The sequence below is a fragment of the Atractosteus spatula genome, chromosome 11, assembly GCF_055471065.1.
Source record: "Atractosteus spatula isolate fAtrSpa1 chromosome 11, fAtrSpa1.hap1, whole genome shotgun sequence".
NCBI classification, from domain to species: Eukaryota; Metazoa; Chordata; class Actinopteri; order Semionotiformes; family Lepisosteidae; genus Atractosteus; species Atractosteus spatula.
In genome coordinates this window covers 44,092,934-44,116,907 of record NC_142716.1, presented here as the reverse complement: position 1 = coordinate 44,116,907, position 23,974 = coordinate 44,092,934, and the positions used below count along the sequence as shown (strand labels likewise).

Genomic DNA, 23,974 nt, shown 5'->3' with positions numbered 1-23,974 from the left:
CGTAGTTCAACCCAAAACTGAGTAAAAGCATGATGAACCAGCACTGAGTATTACAACTTGTCAAAAAACGACAAAGAAACAAACCAAAGTCAACTGAACGTTTACTGAAAACTTTAATACTGTTTGTTGAGGCAACACAATCAATTTCATCACTGCACTTTCAACAGGTTTTTAAACGTATTTACAAAAAGAACACTGTTGATGGGATATCCCTGTAAACAACACTAGTTTAAAAAATGTACAATAGTAAAAAAAAAACAGAAACTGCCAATAAAGGATACTACCACTGCAACAGGAATATGTGAGCTTCTGCCCAATAATAAAATAACTTTTGACTGGTAAATTCCAGTCAAAAAAAGTCTTACTTCAGAGTAAAAAAAATATTACATTGGTCAAGGCACTGAACTATACAGACCGATAAAAGTATTTTGAACTAGAATGCTGAAAATGTAGCCAAACTTAATATCACAACATAAGTCTTTAGAACTAAAAAAATAAACCAAACTACTAATTAAATTACTTTACATGTATTATAGATACAAAAAATAAAACAAAAACATTCCCTTGGTTATTTAGCACAATGTACTACTGCTGGAATGCAAACAACTGTAAAGTTACATTTACAGAGCTTAAGTCCAACACTGAGAAAGGACCATATTTTGCTAATCTCTGAGATTTATTTTAAGTCTATACGCTCCACTGAGAGGATATAAGAAGGCGTTACTGATTAGTGGAGCTCACTTCCAGGAATCTATAACTCACTCTTTGCAAGTCCTTTGCTACTCTTCCTGTTTTTGTACCATCTGTAAATGAAAGTATTTGCTTACTAAACCGGAATCTATCTAATTTGAACAGAAAAGGAGATGCAATGGACATAAAACTGGTCCCTATGGACACCACGAATTACAATTAAATTGCTTGAAGATTTGCAGTTTGGAGGCATCTATTGTTCCAGAAGACAAAAGACATTCAAGTGTCGGTCTGGGTAGACATCACTGCTAGATTTCTCCCTTCGTCCTCCTCAGACTCCACACTGACTCCTCTGCTGAGCACAGGATCGAAGTCCTGGAGGTCTGTCACGCCCTGCCAGGAATGGATGTCTTCACTGTCACTGCCTTTAGAGATGTCCGTCCTCAGTCTCCTCTCATACTTTTGTAGAGCAGCAGAAAGTTTCTTCACCAAGAATCTTTTGTCATAACCCTCCTGATAAGAGAGAAGAAAAGCGATGTGCTCCATCAGTAGAACTTACTTTGCTCTGGTCACACGTTCAAAAAGAAAGCATGCTGCATACTGCATATATTGTAACACAGCCAATAATCAAATGGAAGAGTGATAATGGCAGTACTATTTTATTAATCAGAATGGCAAAAATTTGTTATGCTTAATTCGACCACTCTCCCCAATCTGCAAGAACAAAGCCGCTGCAAAATATGTTGAAGGTGTGGTGTCCTATCTGACAGGTCAGGAATGTCAGGGTGGGAACCTGAGACCACAGATCAGGATGGGGGAACATGGGACAGTCACAAAGGTACATTCGCATAACATGTACAACATGTACATAAACCCCTGTCTTCCCCCAATGTCCCAGGAGTTAATGTCCCTGCTAGTTCCCAACTATTCCAGAGAAGTTCCCATCTATCCCAGCATGCTCTCTTGGGGCTGACATCACCAACCCAATTACCTGTCCACTCACTTCCCCATCACTGCCTGATGAGGGCGCTACAATATTCTACCAAAATATTTCAGAAGAAGTTTCATCGCACGCTGGTATGCCTGGGGCTTACAGAACTGTTCAGAACAGATTCCATTAAATATACATCATATATTTCTTAGATGTACATGCGATAATTATACATGACCACTTCGGATATGAAATCAGTGAACTGTCCCTTTGGTTCAGGAGCGTCTTGTGGCTCGGACTGTACTTCCCATCCACCACCCACAGCCTGCAAACCTTTCAGGCTGTGTGAATGGACACATTGGCAACAGGCTTCATTCCCATAGCACAGCACTCTGGTCTGCTACTGCTTTACTCTCCCGAGGAATCATGGGTGATACCGCACCATAGGATGCTCAGTCCAATGGAACATACCATCCTCTAGCCTTGTGGTTGAGCAGTGTGTGAGAATTAAGAACAGTGTTGCTAAACGTACTCACCATGACAAGCCTGTCTTTCAGTCTCTCAATGGTTTTGCAGTTTGCTCTGTATATGGACATGTAGAATGTCAGGAGGATGCTGTGGATTAGAAACCAATTACTGGTGACAGCACAGAGATACCGATATGCCTACTTGCCTTTTAAGGAAGCTGTGAGCAATTGGGAAGCACTTACACAGATAATATTAAATATAAATATTACATTACTATCATATTATAATCTAATAAGACCAACCTTGAAATAACTTAACATCATTCCACACAATTTTAAATTTTCTTTTTAAAAAGTTTCTATGCACGTATTAGAAATTACAAATTGTTTAGCATGTTCAGTCGTACAGTATTTACGAGTGGGTGACTTCTAGGGCGATTCAGACGAGATCGATGTTTGCCATACCAGATCAAAGCCGGCCCACTCAGGGAGACAGCTCTCATTGTAACATTAGTTTTTTAGAAACATGAAAAGGGGTGAATTGTGATGATATTATTCCTTTTGTTACCAGAAAATTATTTTAGATAGATAGATAGATAGATACTTTATTGATCCCGTGAGGGAAATTGCAGATATATAATAGGGAAAATGTATAGCAAAAAAACATATTTCCGCAATTGAATGATGTTCTTCAGAGAATGCTTACATCTTACTAAAATATATTTCACAAAAAAGTAATATAGGCTTAAATAAGAAATTTAAAGGACAGATATCTTCCACCACGTTTTTTAAAGCATGCCATGGAGGGTTAGGTCAGTCTCAGGGATAATAAAGTCTAAAAAAATTGAAATACCACCCTTGTAGATGCACATTAACCAGGACAATAGCAGGTAATTCCAGGATTGAGAAAATGTAAACTGTAATCAGCCGAAATCTGACGCGCACATTCAGGGGCAAACGGCACATACATTTCAGTCAATATCAGGGGTATAGCGAAGGCCTCTGACACGAGGTAGAGGAGGACAGGCCTGGTAGCGTTGGGCAGGCTTTTAATGCAAACAGTGGCCACGTCCAGCACCCTCTCCTGCTCCTGAAACGGCCCGCAGGCCCTGGATGGCTTGAACCTGGAAGACACGACAGCAAGAAAAGCACACATCCAGGCGGCCATTTTTCATGGTTTGTCATTTAGCTTCATGTTGTAAGTGTAATAGTAAAAACATCACACCCGAAGAAGGCACCACAGCTGGAATGTTGTGTTTCTTTTCTTCTCTTTTCAGCATGGAATAAACCCTTACTTGTTCCATAGTAAAAAATATATCTATTATACGTATAATGCTCAGATTATTCCTTAAAATACAGTTGTGCAGGTTGTACAGGATACTGTATACTGTCACATGGGACATACAGGAAATGGCACATTGGAGTTAGAAAAGTCCCAGTTGAAGAGTATTTTAATTAGCGTCTTTATAGCCACAGAGGTCCTTGTTTAGCCTCAGCCACTTAAGGACTGTATTTATTTAAAGAAGGTGAAGGACTGTGCTGGGGCATGGTGCAGGCATCTCCGTTTATGGTGCTCTGAAGACATTATCTTTTCCATAAGAGCTCACGGGAAAAGAGGCTGCCTGTTCACTCTTCATCTCCTGCACACGTTCAACAACGCTCCACAGGGCTAACGGCGGCCAGCGTTCATCACCCATCAACACTTACTCGACGAAGTGGATCCCAAGGGCAGCCAAGGACATTAGCAGCCCCAGCAGGAGCATGAAGTAGAACAGTACGGAGGAGCTGGAGGCTCGGAACATCCTCCTCACCGGCGCGCAGTTCTTGAAGAGGTGGAACTGAGGAGAGAGAGAGGAGGGCAGGCAGGAGGAGAGGGAGTTACACTCCGCACGACAGCGAGCAAAGTCACAAACCCCATTAACTGAGGTTGGTCTGTGGACTTGCTGTCCCGCTTCTCATGTGTTACAATTAACAGCAGCATAGTGTTTTTTTAACAATCAATGACAAAGGTTTGATTGGGGGTCCTTATAGCAACAGATTTGCTTAAAAAAGGGGACCCCTTCTATAAATAGACTGGGCCATGCAGAGCTTGGAAAGATGAGACCTAAGATGCAGAGATGTTAAGGCCTAATAAACATCAGCTGTCGCGATTCCTCCGGCCTGAACCCCACGGGCCCTGTGGACGAGAGGGAGGCGGGCTCTGGCTTGCCTTGCGGATGTAAAAGAGAGCGAGCATCTTGACCAGGTTGAGCAGGGGCAGCAGGGGGCAGAAGAAGAGCCCCACCCAGCTGACGGTCTGGCTGTACACGATGTCCAGGACGTTCAGGGGAATGAGAAACTGGTCCTTGCCGATCATCTGCACCAGACGCCATGAGCACCTCTCCACCAGCTGCCTGCCGACACACAGCCCCACACGGTGACTCGGACAGAGCCTCCGGGACAGGCAGGACAGGACAGGCACGGCAGCCCCTTCACGGGGAGAACCACAAGGGAGTCAGAAACAGCGGCGGTTTGCGAGGGGCTGCTTACTTTCTGGGGTACGCCACGAGGATCGTGTTTCCTAAGGACGCCAGAAAATCAAACACCAGCAGCTTGTACATCTCCTGGCCGATCGTGTTCTCCCAGCACTGCAATACAACACAAGCAGAATACACTCTTTTTCTTCAACGCCCACAGAGTGTGGGAAACACACAGGTCTCAGAAATACAACATTTTCCAAAATATTTTGCAGTTAAAGTAATGGCTATGTTCAGTGTATTAGAATGCAGACAACGCTTAACCCTTGAACCTCAACATTTCAAGCCAGATAAAGTTGGCCTTAATCATCTTGGTTTATCTTAGTGTCAATTATGTATACAAGACATTAAATAAAAGTTTTATTCCATGCTGGAAAGAGAACAAAGAAAACACAACGTTTCGGCCGTGGAGCCTTCTTCAGGGTGTGAACTGAGTCATCTGACTTTTCCATGTAGACATTTGTTGTGTATGGAGTCCAGCAGAGAGTGCTTTTGAGCAACAGAAATGTACATGTGTCGTATGTTAAGGAAAGGGCACCACATCTCACTTCAGTGTATACTAAGTAATATGTTCAACTAACTTTCTACTAAGTCTTAACGTTTTTCAGCTTATATTTTTGGAAAAACAGTTTCACGTGGGCGCAGTTGGCCTTTTGTTAATGTGGTATGGATAGCAAAGCTGAGTGTTACCTGTTTTTCACAAGTTGGACTTTTGGAGTTCTGTTGTTGTGTTGTTCGGACGCTCTGATACACGAAGAAGAGGAACATGCCCAGGCTGGCCAACTTCAGGAAGATGCTCCTGCGTGGAAGAAAAGCAAAACCCCACCCCCTCATCCCAGTTCAGTGTCACCCATCACAGGAAACTCGGATGCATGTTGGAGATGGTGGGACAGTGCCAGAAAGGATGTCAAAGAAACTAGGACGGCTGGACAGGGTGCTGGAGCACGCCTTGTAAAATCACCGCCAAGGCTAGTTATCAACGGAAAGCTTCACTTCAGCCTCGAAAGCAAGCTACAGTGGGCTCAGGAATTACTGGCACCCTTGATAGAGAGGAACAAAAGAGCTGTATCAAATAAACAGCACAGATAAGGAACTATATTTTATGACCCCAAAATGGGAAATCTACAGGTTTTTCTTCTAACACACCTTATTTCAAAACAAATGTTTTTTTTTAAATGAGTAATACAATTTGTTTTCTCGGAAAACATAAAAATGATTGAATCAATAATTCTTCAGCTCACTATAGCTGATTCAAGGAGGAAACCTTCTTTTAAGAACGCAAAACAATCATTCTTCAGACAATACTGTGTTAGTACAGAGTTCCAGATCTTGTATTCTAAAGCAATGCTTATATGGTGAAATTACTCCGGCAGGCCGAAGTGTTCTAAGGCCCTGGAGGGTTTGACACTTGCATGGGTTGGGAACTCAGGGATGGCCTAATCTCAGGTCTGGCTACATACATAATTTGGTACTGTTCTTTGCATCAATAAGATCAGTCATTGTAGATCTTATAATGTCAACCCCATTTAAACCCCATTGCAAAATGACCAGTCTTAGCCTTATAGTTAAGAATGCACATGTCGGTACACAAACTGAAAACCCAGTTATGCCCCTGCATTCAGACAGTGGGGACTTGAGAGAGGACCCTTACCTCACCAGGGTGATGTTGACCTTGTTGGCAACAGAATAATCCTCGAACTTCACGATCTTGCAGAAGATGAGAGGCAGCAGGAAGTTTACAAGGGTGATGGTTATGGATGGAAGGTATTCCATGAAAAGGTTTAGGATCCAGCCAGATTTTGCCTGAACACAGAAGTATAGAGGATTCAGGCCACTGCAATTGCAAAATGATATCAAACCATTCAATTTTTTTTTTTTGTCCGGTCCATAGATGTTGAATGTTTTCTTTATAACTCACTCACCATTAAGAAGTGTAGATAGCCAGCAGCCATATCACCCTGCAACTCACAACTAGCAGCCCACTGAAGTTCAGCAGGTGTGAGCCTGGTCAGTACTTGAATGGGAGACCTCCTGGGAAAGCTAAGGTTTCTGCTGGAAGAGGTGTTACTGGGGCCAGCAGGGGGCACTCATCCTGTGCTCTGTGTGGGTCCTAATGCCCCAGTATAGTAATGGGGACACTATAAAATGTAAAAAATTGCCATTCTTCAGATGAGACTCTCTGTGGTCAGTAAAAATTCCAGGATGTTTCTTGAAAAGAGTAGGGATGTCACCCTGGCATCCTGGTTAAATTTCCCATTGGCCTTTACCAATCATGGCCTCCTAATAATCCCCATCTATGAACTGGCTTCATCACTGGGTTCTCCTCCCCACTGTTAGGTGATGTATGGTGAGCGTACTGGTGCATTATGGCTCCCATCACATCACACAGGTGGGGCTACACACTGGTGGAGGTGGAGGGGAGTCCCCACTATCTGTAATGTAATGCAGGACAGATGCAGCTTTTATAGATAACACACTCCAGCCTCAAAGGTGAGTGTCAAGCCCTGCTGCTCTCGCTAGCTGGGGACACCCAGGCTGACTCCCCAGTGGTGCACTGACTGCCTCGTGCATCATCCAGGCCTGGAGCAGACGAGCTTGAGCATTATCAGCTAAGCCAGTCAGCAGCCTCCGGTTTTAACACGTTCAGTAGCATGCATGGGGAGCACGTCTGTGTGAAGAGAGCAGCTCTCCCTGTCTGTCGGGGCTGGAACCCCGCTGCAGGCGCAGGGCCTGAGCCCTTTCACGCCCGAGTCTTTAAACTACAAAGACCGTCTCACCTGCTGATAACGCTGGGAGCGCTGGGTGGCGAAGTATATGAGATAGAACGCTCCAGAGAGCAGGACGAAGACGGCCAGGTTCAGGACGGCTCGCATGAAGTAAAGCAGAACCCACTGCTGCACCGTGCGCTGGGACTCGCGCTGGAGAAACCTCTCTTCCTCCAGATCCACCTGCGGGGAGGCAGGCGGAGAGGTAACTCGACACCCAGGGTGTTCAACCTTTCGGGGGGAGAGGAGGGGGGGGCGCTCTCCTGGTTAAAAAGAAGTGCCCCCCCCCCCCCCCCATCATCTAATCATAGATGTGTCCTCCTTGCCCCTTCGTAAAGGTCCTGTAAAGATGCCACTACCCTTTTTCAAAACGGGTTTTTGAAAAGCTGTCAGCCCTGCACCAGCAATGATGTCTTGGAAGAGTTTACACAGGAACTCCCATTTCAACTGAGCCAAACAAAAGGGCTGTTACTGATCAGGGTGACGTACTTGCTGTGCACGCTACTGAAGCATCCATGTTGATTCACAGCTCAGTGTAAGGGCAGATTTGGAACATTGCAAAGAATTACAACAACTAAGGGGCAGGGGGACCCTACGCTCACTCAGCACACAGGCAGCGGTGCTGCTGAAACACGATGCCGGCCTCTTCCTGTCACGGGGGCCGGTTCTGACTCCCCTGGAGTGCGTTATTAAAGACCCTATGCAGACGGTAGAATCCAGAAATGACAGCTGAGGAAGGTACAGCGGGGTTAGGATGGGTTGACAGACAGGGGGCGGTGACTGTAGTGTCCAAGTCCAAGGAAGTCCAAAAAGGGAAGTCGGGGCGCAGTCCGTAATCCAAAGGCCGGGGATCCATCCAAGACAAACAGTTAAAAACAGGAACCGGGTCGGAACCGGAACAGGAACTAAAAGCATAAGACCAGGCGCTCTGAACCCCGGACCCAGACGGTCAGACGCCGGGGAATAAGACCTGCCTTCGGGCTACCCGTGAGCCCGGGGAATAGGCCAGCCTTGTGGCGTCCATCTTCCAATACTGGGCCCGGAACTGCAGAGACGCTAGGCTTTTAACCACAAACCAGACGAGACGCACCAGGAAATAATAAAAACTAATCATAACAGAAAGGGGGAGGAGCGCCCTCTAGAAGAGGGATGTGGAGCATAACACTTCCTTGCTCACTTTCAGGTCGTTCCTGATGTTGCTGTGCCGGAGGGCGGCAGAGTCGGGAACCTGGATGCAGAAGTCCCAGCCGCAGAAGATTCTGTAGCTCTTTGTCATCTTGTAGCGGTTTCCCAGCATCCACTTCAGCTTGTAGCCATTGACAGTCCTGTGGAGAGAAAACAGAGGCTCACAACACCGTGGTGAATTAGACACCACGGCTCTTTTAGAGCTCTCATACTCCACGCTTTAACCAGTTTTATGAAGCCGCTGAAGCAATGGCATTTCTTCTACCACTGCCACTTTCAAACTCTCACAGAGAAATACAGTAAGAGGCCTCACAATAAAAGCTAATGGGAAGAACAGTACTGATATGTATCAAGGCTCTTTGTCATGTTTATTCACACAGGATTCCATAGCTCAAATTGAAAAAAGGGGCAGGTATTCAAATGAGTGAAGACTAGCGTTCTCTGTTGCTTCGGATGAATAGCTGCCCCTTTTGGGGCAGGACGGATGGACCTCAGTTCATTACCTGCCTGTTCTACTTCGCCATTGCACATTTACTGCCACCGCCAATAACAAGCGCCAGAGAAGAAATACCCCAGGGGGAGAAAAAAAAGGAAAGAAATGGAATCATAATCAAGGAGAAGCAGATGGACCCCTTTCTTCACTTCATACCTCACCACCACCCACACCAGATTGACAAGGAGCACCACGCCAACACTGAGCAGGAAGAGCAAGGGGATGTTGAGGCACGCGGAGTCCAGACTTCTCCTGGTGTAGAAACCGTAGAACAGGGAGGAGCGGCCCAGAAAGCCCTGCGGAGACAGGGATCTGCTAGCCCACAGCGGGAAAATGCACAGCGCTCCCCATGGGAAATGTGTCCGGCATTACAGAGAGGTGGGCTAGCTAAATCGAATGAAACTGTGGGATAGGTATGGTAAAGCAAAGGCGTCTTCCATGGTAAAGCAGCGCAAATGCATGGGAAAGCAGCAAGAAAACTACAGGAAAACTGTGCAGATTTACTGTCGGAAACTATCCTAACAGTAGATCCTAAGACAGGCTCTCTTAAAAAAACTGTAGGATTCATCAAAGCGTTTCACTTATTTTAAAGTAACACTCATGTAATTTGCTCCACACATGCTATTAGCCTTTTAAAACCCAATGGTTTTCCTGTACAGCAAGGAAACATGGGCAGAAGGTTCCCTTAAACACAGTGCAGTACTGCTCTTCATCTGTTCTTTTTATTGTTTTTTATTCTAATGAGGCAAGGCTGCTTCATTAAAGGAATCACTGGTCCTAATCTGAGGAGGCGGAAACCCACACCCTTGTTCAAACGGCACGACAGGAGACAGAGACTCACCATCCCCGAGAACAGGTCCAAAAAGGAGTCATTTAGTTTGCAGGTTGCTACAATCAAGAAAGCAAACAACAAGATGGAATATAAAATAAAATCACTCTTGAGCAATAGCTGGTCTCGTCTTGGGAAATGAATTAAAGATACCTTGTGCAAATGAAAACAAAAATGCCTATTTAGGTATATACTGTTAATTATGGACTATTCATTGAAATGATGCCATTGGGAAAAGTTATTAAAGTTTTTAATTTTACTCTATTCTTTGCAGTGAAAATTGCAATAATTGCGCTCAAAAAAGACACAGATATCCCCCTGTGGTTTTCATACACTACTCATTATGGAAAGTGCAAGTGTGAAGAATAAGAAATACTATGACAGAGGAGTATACTGTGACTCCCTTCATTCACATACAGATCTAGCAGCGCAGAATTTGTGTTGCACTCCTCCCCCTCCCCCAGCTGCCAACCCCATTATTGTGAGACCCCACGTGCCTTCTCTCTGCCTGACGGTGCTGTTCCTCTCGTACACTGTAATGGGTACTATCACCATTCCAGTGATGACCAGGACGTTTAGCAGATTCAGGTAGACCAAGCAACGAAGGAAGGTGAAATATGACATCACTCCAGAACCGAATTTACCTGCAGGAATGCAAAAAGACGAAATACGAAGTGTGCGATTTGCTTAAATTGTACATTTGATTTTAACCAGTGACCATCCCAGACATGGCACAGATTTCCAGTGCTTGCTTCCTGTCTGCCTCATCATGTGTCTTTGGTAACTTAAGCACATGATAAGAAACCTTGCTCATCCATCTGATCATGACAGGAGTCTGAGACAGAGCTGCGACCCTCTACTCCAGTCTTGGTGACACTGCGTCTGCTGTTCCAGCTGAGCTCTAAATATCTGTCGATGACTTTAATTGATCCTGATTCTTGTTTGTTTAGACTTTTAGCTTGAACTTTTTTTCTGCACTAAGTCCTGAGTTTCAAAAATACCCCATTTCAAGGGTGCTGTTTTGACTACCTTCAATACACAGATCCTTAAGCAGCTACTCCTCAACTTGCTTACCCTTATTTCTGACCAAACAGCTCTTAATGGGAGATGAGACCGTATCAGAGATCTTTTTCCTTCTGCGAGAGGTCCAGCTGGTTACTTTGCAGGCAGCACACCTGAACGAGGGCGGTTTTGAAACTCAAGAACTGATACGGGGTTGATACCCAGGTACAAATCCCATCAGACTTTTCCAGAGCTGAAAGCGAATTGCACACTACGCCCCCAAGGTAAACCTGAATCAGTGGGGCTGTGCTTAAGCCCTTGGCTGGAGCAAAGACGAGGAAGATCTGGGAGACGAAGGTCTGGGAAGGAGTGAGAGCGAGTAGAAGAAGAAGAAGAGAAAGTGGTGGGAGGGCTCACCCTCGATCTGGTGTAGGACAGCCTTCCAGGGCTGCAAGTCTCGCAGCTTGTTGGCCAGGCTCTCCCGCAGCCTCCTCCTGGATGTGCGCTGGCTCTGCCGCCATGACTCCCAGCAGCCAATGTTGCGCTGCTTCTCCTGCCGCTGCTTTCTGAACCCCCCCCCCAGAGCAAAGAAAGGCGCGATTCAGACTAGACTGCGCAGGAATGACGCGCACAGACCAGCGTTTTTACTGCACTGGACTCCTCTGATCATGCGTACCAGGACAGTCAACAATCCGGCTTCAGAACATCAGGAAAATGAAGTGAAGTGTAATTATCTGTCATGATAATCACGCCCCCACTCACTGATGACTGTGAGATACCTTCAGAACCCCTCAAAACTGGATTTTGAATAGAGATTTTGGCAGTACTCCAGTTGTACTGGTTCTCTGATTAGCTGCAGGGATATTACGAGCTACAGGAAGGTTTTTTGTACTACGCTTCACATAACCACCACGAGATGGCACAATAATAACGACAGTATGTTCTGTAATAGCAGTTCTGCTTCCTACTGAGACTCTGAAACCAAATTATACATAATCAGAAAACTGTATCAAAACATAATCAAGACAACAATCAAAGAACTGAGTAGTTCTTTAAATTGGCGTGGGTTTGAAAGTTACGTTTTCGAATTCCTAATATGATCACAGCGTGATCATGCTGTATATTAAAAACTATAAGGCTTAAGGAAGTATTAGGAAAAAACACTCCCTTTTGAAGTTTCCAATAAATACTTCAGTTGAAAAACGAACCTCATGGAGTCTGAGCACTTTATTTCTTTGTGCAGACAAGAGCCTGCTCTGCACTTGCAGGTCTGCATACTGCTCATCTTGAAAAACAGGTTTGTGTTTTCTGCACTGCGACACTGTGGCTGTCAGAGAGTCAGTCTGCACTCTGAGCTGTTGACGTGGCTCAGCAGGGCTCTGTATGTCTCTTTTAAACAGCTCCTAAAGAGCGTGAATTTCTCATTTCATACTGTGAAAGGTATTTTTTGCTCTCCTAAAGGAGAAGACAAAATCAGCTCTAAAGAAATATATCATTTTAACATAAAGGTGAAGCATAAGGACTTTATTTGCATTGGTTCTCCTTTTTTTTGCTCTGTAAAAAAGTACAGTTTATGTCAACATTAAAGACAAAGACGAAAGCCACATTGCAAGACTAATTAGATATGATCATATAAAACACTAATACATTTGTTGATAAGCCTAAAAGAAAGAGATGTTGTTCCTAATCTGATATGATTATACAGTATATATTTAATTATATACACATGATAATGATGTCCTGTATAGATCATTCTGGGACGTACACAAAGTCTACCTATAATTTCCTTTGCTTTAATCTTCCTTAACAACAGTCAAAACTATAATTGTACCTAAGCATTTATCCTTTTGTTTATTTATTCATTTAATTATCATATTCTTGCTTAAATAAATATATTTCCTGTTATATGCTCCCTGTTGGGAGGCATCAAATGTTTCTATTTTGCCTAACAGGGAGGTTAAAAGACGTACACATTCTGTAAAAGTTGACGCAACATGAATCAATTAACAAATAAAAAACATACATAAGATTTAAAAAACAAGCCAGTAGTTTTAAATATTCCTCACAGTTCAAAAAAAAGTTGTCAGTGAGTGAAACCTCAGATACATTCGCGATGAAACTCAAGTATGACAATCAATTACTTTTGTATTCTTTAAAGCTGGGGTACTTCGATGTGTAATTTAAACATTTTGATACCTTCCAGTAGATTACAATTTAGATTACAGTAAGCAGAGGAAAGCTGCATAAATCCACTGTACATGCAACTTTCATCCACAAAAAATGGGCATCCTGAGAAATGTTTGCACAGATGTTGATAGTTTTATGATGTTCTGAAGCAGTAAACGTGGCTAGGCAATTGCATTTTTAATTAATCTAATTCAATTTTCTGTTTTAATTTATTCAAATTAATTAAGTTCAAATGAAGTTTTTTCTCATTTTAACTGAGACTAAAACAATTGCAGAAAAAAATCAATCACTAGCCCTGGTGGATAAGACATAAAAAGCATGTATCCAAAACAGGATAAAATCAGAGCACAGAAACAGATATAGAGGAGAAGAAACAGCGAAGCAAAAGAAAGACAGTAGAAACGTTACACTGTCAAATAGTTCCTCCTTTATAGACCACGAGGAGAAGGACACAATCAGGGAGTCTGAGCAGTAATACGACCAGTTTTGGGCTTTAGGAAAGGAACTGTTGACTGATTACTTGCGGTGTCCATCAGTCTATAATGAATCTCACTTCTGTAGTGATACTTTATTCGGATTGGGATTTTCCGGTCTTGTTTTCAGAAGTTTCCAACTCTGGTTGTTGGCCTGGCAGTAATACAGTCTGAACAGGGCTGAGAGATTCCTCTTTTCCCTTCATGGTATTTGTGCCTTAAGCTTTGCTCCTGGTTTTTTACTTTATTACTATGCTGAAAACATGAGCCATGTTACCACTTCCTTCGTAACAAGGGGTGTTCAGCTGTTAGCTGTCCTTCATTTGCTTGCACAGCTGATTTAATGTTGATTTAATCGATTAATTCTGTTTATTTTATAATTGCTACCAACTGTATTTTTTCTCATTTTCTAACATATAACAATACACGCACCTACTACAAATATAAAATTATATTATATTATGGATACAACATTATAGGAATTGGAGACTATAGAGTGAAAATTTCATAATCAGATTAATATCCAAATAAGACAGTCTGTTTCCCTCAATGCAGTGATCACTAGAAAGATATACTTGACTTTTCAGTGTGGAATAATTCTCTGCTTCTTCCTTCACATATACAGTACAATACATATATGTACATACGTAGTTCAGGTGGGTAGCTGCGTCAGCATGCGTAGGCTGCAAAGGAACAAGTAATAGGTTTATTCCATGCTGAAAAAAAGAAGAAAGAGAACACAACGTTTCGGCCGTGGAGCCTTCTTCAGGTGTGTCAGGTGTTCTTCACACACCTGAAGAAGGCTCCACGGCCGAAACGTTGTGTTCTCTTTCTTCTTTTTTTCAGCATGGAATAAACCTATTACTTGTTCCTATGTACATACGTGTTTGTTAGAGCATATTAAGGTTCGGAAGCTCCACACTTATTTATAAACAGTGGTGGTTTTGTGACTAGGTGCACAAGTTTTAAGCCACAGAATTGCAGACATCAGTAATACTGAAACACAATGCAGCTAACCCAGACGAACACCCACATGAACAAAGATACACTGCTAAAATACAGTGAAAGAAAAACTGAGGAATTGGCTCAGAACTAGAATATTATAAGGATACAGAACATAGGACATAGGATATTTTAAATAGTAGGAGTTCAACAGTGTCAGAGTAAACACATCAATCCATTTGAAGTGCATTAAGTACAAAAATAACAGATACCGTTCTTTTTTTGACAGCTCACCAAGTTGAACATGCTTAAAACTTGCACCCAGTTGCACATTTTGTGCACAAATTTGTGCACACATGTGATGAAGTGCGGGATGTACCTGGTGTTCCTCTTCTGCTCCATGGACAGGGGGAGCAGTCGGAGAGGCGTGTTGGGGTCCCACTCCCTGGATTTGAAGCCAGCTGTGGCTCTGTCTCCCTCCTCCTCCTCCCGCCTCTCCTCCCAGCCAGCCGGTCCTGTGTGCCCACTCTCTCCTCTCCTGCGGCGCAGGGACTGGGAGCTGGGCAGCTGGGTGAAAACAGCAGTCTGGTGATAGCTGCTGGGTTCGTCGTAGAGCGATGTGACGGCGCTTTCACCTGCGCCAAAAACAAAGGGCAGAGGTCAGACAGCAAGGGCCCTTACCCACTCCCCTGCAGGCCTCGAGCCCACCAGCCCTCCAGTGCCATCTGGTGTTGGCATGGATGGACTGTGTTTGATTCCTTTGTTCCCCCCTCTTTTTTTCTTCCTAAAAACACCACAGACGTAGAGCAGGGCAATGAGGAAGTGGGAAATGTTCTGCAAAGGAATAAAAAATGAAAGCATGTCTTCACCAAGCTAAAGGTCACAACACCTATAGCACTGTAGTGCTAACTGACTCAGCTAGAGGCTCTGCAAAGGTCTCACCCTCTAATAATGGACAACCACCGAGTCCTTCACACCAGATCCATTGATTGCTTATCGATTTTAATGCCTTTGGTAGGCAGGGTTTGCTCCACAGCTGGATGCCAAGCATTGCTTGTTGATTACTGAGATACCTGCTCTTTTTTTGATAATAACTGCAATTCTGGGGAAGTGAAATTCACTGTCACTAACTGCGGATGAGCCACAAGCTCCGGAAGACAATTGCAGCAAAGCTGCAGCAACCAGCTTAGGACAGGCCTGGGGCAGCAGTTCTGTTCCTGGGAAAGTTGAGCAACAATTATTCCACCCACTTACATACAATCAGTGTTTTCTTGGAAGTCTGCTTATTTCACTGACTTTATAATTCAGTTTTTCTTTTTACTAGACTGTTTTATTGGAACTACTGTGTATAAGCTGTGCAGCTTGCTGTCATGAAGCGTGGTCTAGAAAAGTATTTCCCCAAACCCTGATAACTCTGCCCAACCCCAGGGCTCTGGCTTAGGAGAGAATCTGAAAGGGATCCTGGAAGCAGAGACGTTGTGCAGATGCTGAACACAGAGGCCATTGGTATTACATCCTTGTGGACGTGGGTGCGTCCAGGTCTCAGGAAACAACGATGCTGTGGACATATTTTATTTCTGGCTGCACTGATGCAGGCCTCTCTGTTTGTCTATCTGTGGAGGTGGCTGTCTCAGGAAAGTGCCATTAAAGGTTTCCACAGACATCACGATGCAAGCAGCACAACTGAGGAATGGATGATCGACCATCTTGTGTTGTGTCCTTCTGAAATAGGCCCAGTAGCCTGCCTGACGTCACAGAACCATATAACGTAATCTTAAAGGTGCCAAACTCAGTGACAGCAACATAAGAAACACCAGTCCACGGCTCTGACAATATCCTCAGAAGGGCACCATATGACAGCATATACCAACTTCTTTACAAGGATAAAATTGTTACATGGGTTAAAACATAAAGAGGTAGAAAGCACAATATGTCATACGTTCCACGTCATTGACTTTAATAGTTGATTATTTTCTTAATAGCCGTGCTCTGCATCTGCAATGTTTTTTGTTGTTCCAATTCTACAACATTTCAAACTAAAGGAAAAGATGAAGCACAGACTTCTCAATGGTAACAAAAAGGCACCTGAAGGGATAATGACCTCAGAACAGCCATGAAAAGTTAAAAAAAACGAGCATGATCCTGATCCATTTACAGTCTAGAGAAAGGGAAAATATGTCCCCGCAGAAAAGACCAAAACATATTTTGTGACCAACACAGGAAAGGGAAAAGGTGTAACTGAGCCCAGTTTCGTGCAGGAGATCACAAAACTCACCCGACTCCAGGCGGAAGAACTCCACATAGCTCTGTCTGGTCTCCTCCATGGCTGTCCTCCTCGACGCTGCTGCTCAAAGGCACCCGAGAGACTTTTTTTTTGTGGTGGACATGGCCGAGTTGAAGAAATACACCCAGAGGCTGCAGGTTCTTGAAATCACATGACAGGAAACAGACGGGGAGGCGAAGGGGTTGGTGTTATCTCTTCCTCCTTCACCTCAAGCGGACGTCTGTTCCAACAGAAGATACTCGTGGTTATGCGACTATTTTGCATTACACTGGGTCTGCTCTGCGCCTCAGAAGGAGTCTTGATGCCTGTTACCAGGTGAGTAAACTTCCCAGTTGCCTCCACTGGTCCCTGGCCTCTTTGGAAGAGCTCAGGGGGAGGATGGAAGGTGTTTGTGTGAGTGTGTGTGTGGGGTGGGGGGGGGGTTATGTGATTTTTCTAACTCAGGTTCGAAGTTAAACAGCTCCGTTTTCAGCCCAGAGTGCACTTGGATGTCACTGTCATCTCACGGACACTGTGACTCGCTGCAGTAAATCGATGTATAACACAGCACAGAAAGGTGAGACAGAACTGGGTTTCCATTTTAACACAATGCCATGAGCTTCTTAGTGATGGTCCTTTGGAATTTCTGGTCCTTGGGAGCATCTTTCTTCCAAGAGTTATGTTAAAAAAGTTACTTTAGGTTTCATTAAAGCACTACCGCACTGCACATAATTCTTCAAAAAGACAGATGTACATTCTTTGGAGTGTTAAGTCAAAATACTGATCTAGAAATGCTTCTCTGTCTGATCCAGTTCTTAACTCCCTGTGAATCAGCATATAAATTCTGAATTGTATTTACAGTACAATGTTGCTGGCATTTCATTGTTTTGTCATGAAACATTATGCTGCTGTTGTAACTCTGGGGGCTGTTCTGCTGCCGAGAGCACTCTCTCATCAGATGTCATCGTTAAGGATTTGACAGGAAAGCTCAACTCAGGAAAACAAATAGCAGGAAAAGGGTTATTCTAAGAAAAAAACAAGACACAATACTGTTTATGTCTTTCTTTTTTGGGGGTTTCTACTTATTTTCTAGTTTTCTAAATGATGTACAAAACTAGAAAATACTTGATGACAAGTAGTGTTTGTATAAAAAGGAGAGGTTCTGCTGTCTGGCATAACAATTATTAATGCTTTTCCTCCAGGAATGTGGCATTATGTATTAAGGCAATTTTCTGTATGAAGCCTCATCTTACTGTTGGAAAGCTAACAAACACAAAAGGAGGTTTATAATTATTTACAGTAAGTGCCTGCCTGATTAAGACAAGAAAAAAGACAATATTAACAATAACATTGTTAATATTGCTGTAGTTAATTAAATTGTTTAAAAAGCAGGGTGTCAAATTGTATTTGATTTGCAGTTAAAAGTTTCAGTTAGTGTTCTCACAGAACAAAGAATAATGAATAATCTTAATTTGCATTTTGCATTGGCTGCATGTAATTCCAATGACCCTACATTCTTTTGCATGAGCTTTTCCAAAGTGCAGGGAAGTGGAGGTGGCTGAGTTAGGGTCTTGTGACAGCTCTGTCCATTAGGCATGGTCTCCCTAACAGTGCAGTTGGCACTACCAGTCATCTGTTCCTCTTTACTGCAGTACAGCTGTTCACAGTCTGCAGGAATCACAGTATCAACACTCTGCACTTGGGCAGCTGACAACAGCGAAAGGCCACAGGCAAAACAAAACTTGTTTGTCCTTACAGGTAAACACAAGTGGATTCCTTAACAAAAATACAGTAGATTACAGTGGTCACAGCGGGTCACAGTGGGATCAGAGACGGACATTATAACACAGAAAAAGTATTTGATAACCCAAAACTGACATAGAACAAAATAGCAAAATGACTTACTGTTCAGTTGCCCGTTCATTAAAAGGAGAAGCTAAAAAATTAGTGCAATGGGAGCTAAGAATTGAGCAAGCTGAGACTTGACCGAACTTAGCTATCCTGCTGAAGAAATCTAATCAGCTGGGAGGCAGCAGTGCTGAGTCACAACTTGGGAATGTATAAAAACCTTTTGCAGGTTTAGAAGAATACATCCACCATTAACAAACAGATTAGCACCAGACAAAAGAGACACACACAGCAGGGAGCCCAAGTTTGAAAACCAGGACACAAGGAAAGGGCCACACAGAGAGGCTTTAGAGCTTGAGGGAGCTGCTTGTAAGAGCGCACCCAGGTCAAAACGAAATGCCATGAAATGAACAGTGACAGTGCTGAAGCAATCGCCGCAGAGATGAAACATGCTGGACAATGCTCAAACCACAGGCCTGTTCTTTAAGACCAATTGGACGTCCAGCAGCTGGGGGGTTAGCACAAAGCTCTCTGCCTCTAGCAAACATGTTGAGGGGGGTTATCAAATCAAGAGAGTACCATCCCAAGACAGCTGAAGCAAAAGTTCGGCACACATGACCTCAAGCTGTGTCCACAGGACGTGGAGGCAAAAACTGCAAAGGAGTACGAATGGTTTTTGTATGTGAGAATAAGAAGAAAAACAAGAAGAAATTGCATTTTAGAGAGCTCTCGCCCTCAGTACGCTCCTGGGTGACACACGGCAGCCATTCAGCAGGAGACGTGAGAAACTTAAGAGGGACATTTCTGGAAAGCCCAAGACTGTAGCCCAAATTGGCATTTAGCCAGGACACCAGCGTTAACAGCCCTACTGTGAGCTCCTGCCACAGGATCCTTAATAACCAAGTAGTCTGGACCTTGGCTGAAAGTGTGATCAGGAGGAAGGCCCCTCCTAAAGCAGTGTTCCCTGTCGCCCTGCTGGGTCATTAGTCTGGAGTTTCTGATGCAGGCTGGAGAGCGCCACCTACTGAGCTACCAACACCACTTACAGCAGCACCCTGATTTTTCCTATGTGTCCCATCCCCGTACTGACCAGGCCCAGCCATGCATGCTTTCTGAAATAAATAAAATATATAAATTATACATGATGCATAAGATATACTGTATCAGGTTGGGCAGCATGGTGGTGCAGTAATTAGCATTGCAATCTCACAGTGCTGGGGCCCTGGGTTCAATCCCAGACCTGGGGGGCTGTCTGTACCCTTAACTTGTGGATTTCGACCGCTTACAGATACTTGAACCAACTCTACATTTCGTACCAAAAATATTTCTAGTCTCTGCAAGTGTTTCCACTCGTCAGTCTGTGTGGGAGTGCGCGCATTTCAGCTGCAGTCATACCGAGAACTTGTGGAGAACCTGCTGCTGATGAGCCAGAGCAAAGACATTTACTGAAAAACCCGGGGTGGAATCTGGTCTGAAAACAGAACAATTCGTTTTGTGGCGCTATGACGGGGGTATACTGTTTCTGAAAATGTAACTGTAGCACAAACACATATATATATAGAATATAGAACAATCACAGGCACAGATATGTGACAGCATTTCACCTTTAGTCATAAATTAATAATTCAACTTTAAATACAACAGTAGAGCAGAGCACTTGTCTTTGGAGGGATAGACGTGACGTTGCAGTAAAACGTCATGTTTTCGCAGTACTCCAACCCCAAAGATGTCCTTCAAGCCCTGTAGTTTATCACTTCACTGTGACATTGAGACAAAACACGGGATTTCAAACTCCCCCTTAATTTTTTAACCTTTTTAGTGTTTTGTTATTTTTTCCTTCCGAGCCCAAACTCTTTTCCCGGAAGAAGAGGTGCTGTTTTCACTGAAATAGAAACTTGTGCCATCAGGACATGATGCTTCCTGCTTTCTGACTTTCAGATTTTTTTCTGTCTTAGTCACAGGCCTCTGTGATACCTCGTTAGATGCTGTTGCCTACTTTAAAAACAACAACAACAACAACAACAACAACAACAACAGACAAAACATTTTTTAAAATAAAATAAAGAATATTATTTTCGTTCAACTTTTGTAATAATATGGGTTTTTTTTTAATGGTAAGGAATTGAATCATTCTCGGTGTTACATGATTATATTTTTCAGCGGTTGTGCTTTTGCCGTTCTGTCAGATTACAGGCTAATTTAAAATTTAAAAATGCACCTCGATTCTACTGAACAAAAATAATGTTGTGATACTAAGGACATTTAAGAAAAAACGTACAGAAGAAGGGACTACAGGTCTGCAGGTACCGTGAATACATCTACCTCCTTGGCATCTCGTGAAACTCTCGTTTTAAAACTACATTTCCCAGACATCTTAGCTCATACAGGTGAGGCTGCAGTCATTCTCGAGCCAGGTAGACTCACACCTTTTTTGCTCTGTTCCCCCCATTATGACTGTACAGAAGGAGGAATAAAGATCGCACTGAACTCAACGAGCTGTGGCGAAGGCGCTTTCCTGGTAAGGTGACTTAATTTTATTAATTTTAATTGATAGACTCGTGTACGTCTTGATTGTGGGGAAACCGCGTCCACATAGGTTAATTTTTTCACAAAAATAAAGGTAGTGGGAGGAACCGACCAAAGTTCTCGCAATAAACCATCGAGTATCCTGTTTCATAATACCAAACCTTACATGCCAGAATACAATTTAAAATGAACCTGGACTTCAGATGAAACACTCTGGCTCACAGACACACGCGAAAGAGCACATTAGTACAGGAAAACTGGGGAAAAAAAGAATATACAATCTGAAATGTGATTAAAGAATACGAAGCCCGGTAGACTACTTGTGACAGGCTACCCCTCAGTTTTGTAACGAGATTGAGATTTAAGAGATTTTGATCCTGCTAACACAATCCGGCGTGGTGCGTTAATAATACCAAGCGAAAAAGGGATTATTAATTTTACCCAGGCAGTAGACCAGGCAGTATTTCTTTCCTTGGAAAGTATCAGGAGGGACGCTATGACACATTGTTATTGTTAGATTCTTTTTTTACGTTTTTTAAACTAGCTGGATTTTAATTTAACACAGCAGCTATAGCTATTGTTACAGGTCAGTTTGCCACTCTCCTCTGGCATTATTCCTAAAACACTGTGATCATGTGGTTATAGAAGTGACATTTAAAGTGCAGCTGTTTCTCCCAAATCTCCCAGACTGTTAATAATTGTCGCTTTATGTACATTTAATTTAACAGAGCTGTAGAAAAGGAGCGCCGCGCAGTATTCAAGTACTCCAGCATGCCGTTTGATGTCAAATATTTTGAAACATAACATATATTAAGATATAAAATCCGGATTAACAGACGGGAAACTTGTTCAAAGTATATTTTTGGTTCGCCCTTTAAAAACTTTCCAAAAGCTGCAACTAAAGTCACGGTAAGTAGTTCTAGCGTGTGTTTTTGCATTACTGACAGAGCCATATGGTTGATAAAACATATGGATAGTTTAGTGTGGTAAAACCGCGGCTAATGTATGGTTATTCCTCTGAAAGGGACAGATACGAGTGTATTGTGATTCAGATTAGGGGCGGGACAGAAGAAGACAATTGAGGACTGAGGCGAAGAATGTCCTTCGATTGCAGAGATTCACCGATTCTCGATCGATGCCGCTTTAAAAGTTCATTTTTTCTGTCTTTCTGCACCACGCTTTTTGATCGACAATGCAGACATTGATTTAAAGTAGCTGCAGTGCCTGTTAACAGCAGTTTGAGAAAACATACATTGGAAAATGGAAAAAAAAACAACAACAGGGAACGCATGCATTTAATAATAAAGAATAGGGTTATACCATTGCCCAGCAACTTGACCGTAAGGACAACTTCTGCAAGTTCGCCGACTCGGGGCGTGATCGGGCGGTAAAGGCAATATCCAATATAAAAGAAACAAAACACGGAGTGTGTTGTTTTTTGAACAGTTTAAAAAGCTTGCCAACAAATATCCCGCAACATTTCTTCTGGAGTATATTGCTACCCCCTTGAGAAGCGGTGGTCTGTGCTTGGTGCTTACCTCCCGTCCAGAAGAGCTGAAACTTTGGAGAGATCGTGAAAGCCGGTTGTGCATAAAGAGAAAGTTTTGTTACGGCACTTGGAGGTGAGTCCGCAGTTAGAAGATTTTATACACGCAGTGCTGCTTGTGTTTATAAGTCTTGGTACTGTCGTATACGCGAATCGATACCTTTATGTTATTAATTTTTAAACCTCGTACAACAAATCATTCCGCCACAGGGTACTAACAGGACAAATCGCACTTAGAGATTAGGAGATTACTACCCTTGCTTTTATAATTACGTGCGTTGACGCTCGTTTTCTTGTGTATAAATGTAGGAGCCCAGCTCGACCGGGCGATGACTGTAAACCTTGAATGGTTTTCACACGGGGTGTTTAAAAACTACAGCCCCGGGGCAGTTCCGCAATCCATGCCCGAGTCTGCTGGAGTCAAGCTGGCTGTCATTGAAAGAAACTGCAATGCATGCAGTTAGTAAAGACAACACCACCACATAGGGACCTTAGGCTGACGTTTTGCGAATGTGTGTTTAACATACGTGTTAGGGCTTTATGGAAACAAACGCATTATTAGAAAAATAATGAAGGGTTGCATTTTTAAAGAGCGTGGGAGAATCTCTTTTCCGGCTTGCATGCTCAATGGACTAAGAGAGGTCGTTTAGTGGGGAGCTAGTTCTTTGTAAGTGAACTCCAGCTGACTCCTGAAGTCTCAAGTGTAGTAAGAAGACTCCAAGTCTCCAGTCGCCGGCTCTGTGGAAGCGTGCGTGCTGCGAAACCCACAGTTCCCACCAGAAAGCCGTGTCTGCGCTCAGGACACCTGATTTAGAAATATTGTGGCATTAGCGCTAATATATTTAGACTTCTACCTCTGTGAACCACTTGAACGTCTCTCTAGACGTTCATCAGATGGCTGCAGAAAACCAGCCAGGGAGCATCCAAATGAGGCTATACATCCCATACACCTGGAAACTGGACTGGACAGCTGGAAATACCAATGGGCAGTCCATGTGGCTGGTTCAGGCCAGTGATGAAACTATACTTTGTCTTGTCCTGTAGCTGGGGAGCACAGCCCACTCACAGCTGTAGAGAACAAGCAGTGCAGTTGATTGTAATCAGGGGATTAGCTGCTGTGTGGCCAAATATGTAATGTGACAGTTGCTGGGTCGAATCACAATGTGTTGTCATTTGGCTTGGTCTCTATTATACGTTAGACTAAAAACAGAATGCTGCAAAAAAATATCGCACAGCAACATAATTACAGACTCAAACACAGGTGTTCTACTATCACTTGAGGTCTTGCACTTGAGAATTATTTTGTGATGG

General features: G+C 43.3%; 2 protein-coding genes across 7 annotated transcripts in view; one reads left to right on the top strand and one right to left on the bottom strand.

Moving 5' to 3' along the window:
• Nucleotides 1–112: 112 nt before the first annotated feature.
• tmc8 (transmembrane channel-like 8) lies at nt 113–16,990 on the bottom strand. The gene is made up of 16 exons (XM_088927745.1): nt 16,756–16,990; nt 14,860–15,115; nt 11,296–11,444; nt 10,374–10,520; nt 9,889–9,935; nt 9,204–9,343; nt 8,547–8,694; nt 7,382–7,552; nt 6,256–6,407; nt 5,295–5,403; nt 4,618–4,715; nt 4,298–4,481; nt 3,796–3,926; nt 3,057–3,212; nt 2,158–2,236; nt 113–1,203 (listed from the first exon to the last, which is right to left on the bottom strand). Exons 1-16 carry the CDS (start codon nt 16,802–16,804, stop codon nt 970–972), a joined length of 2,250 nt encoding a protein of 749 aa, XP_088783871.1. The 5' UTR covers nt 16,805–16,990; the 3' UTR covers nt 113–969.
• Nucleotides 16,991–17,005: 15 nt separating this feature from the next.
• The window catches only part of tmc6b (transmembrane channel-like 6b), a 31,197-nt gene continuing 24,228 nt past the window's right edge, over nt 17,006–23,974 (top strand). Inside the window, exons 1-3 of one of the 6 annotated variants that reach the window (XM_088927741.1) lie at nt 17,006–17,079; nt 21,054–21,109; nt 21,846–22,026. The gene's annotated coding sequence lies outside the window, so the exon portion shown is untranslated. Of the gene's footprint in view, nt 17,080–20,836; nt 21,115–21,845; nt 22,027–22,563; nt 22,740–23,974 lie in introns of those variants that run through there. The other 5 variants (XM_088927737.1, XM_088927739.1, XM_088927740.1 and 2 more) reach the window with 5 other exon arrangements.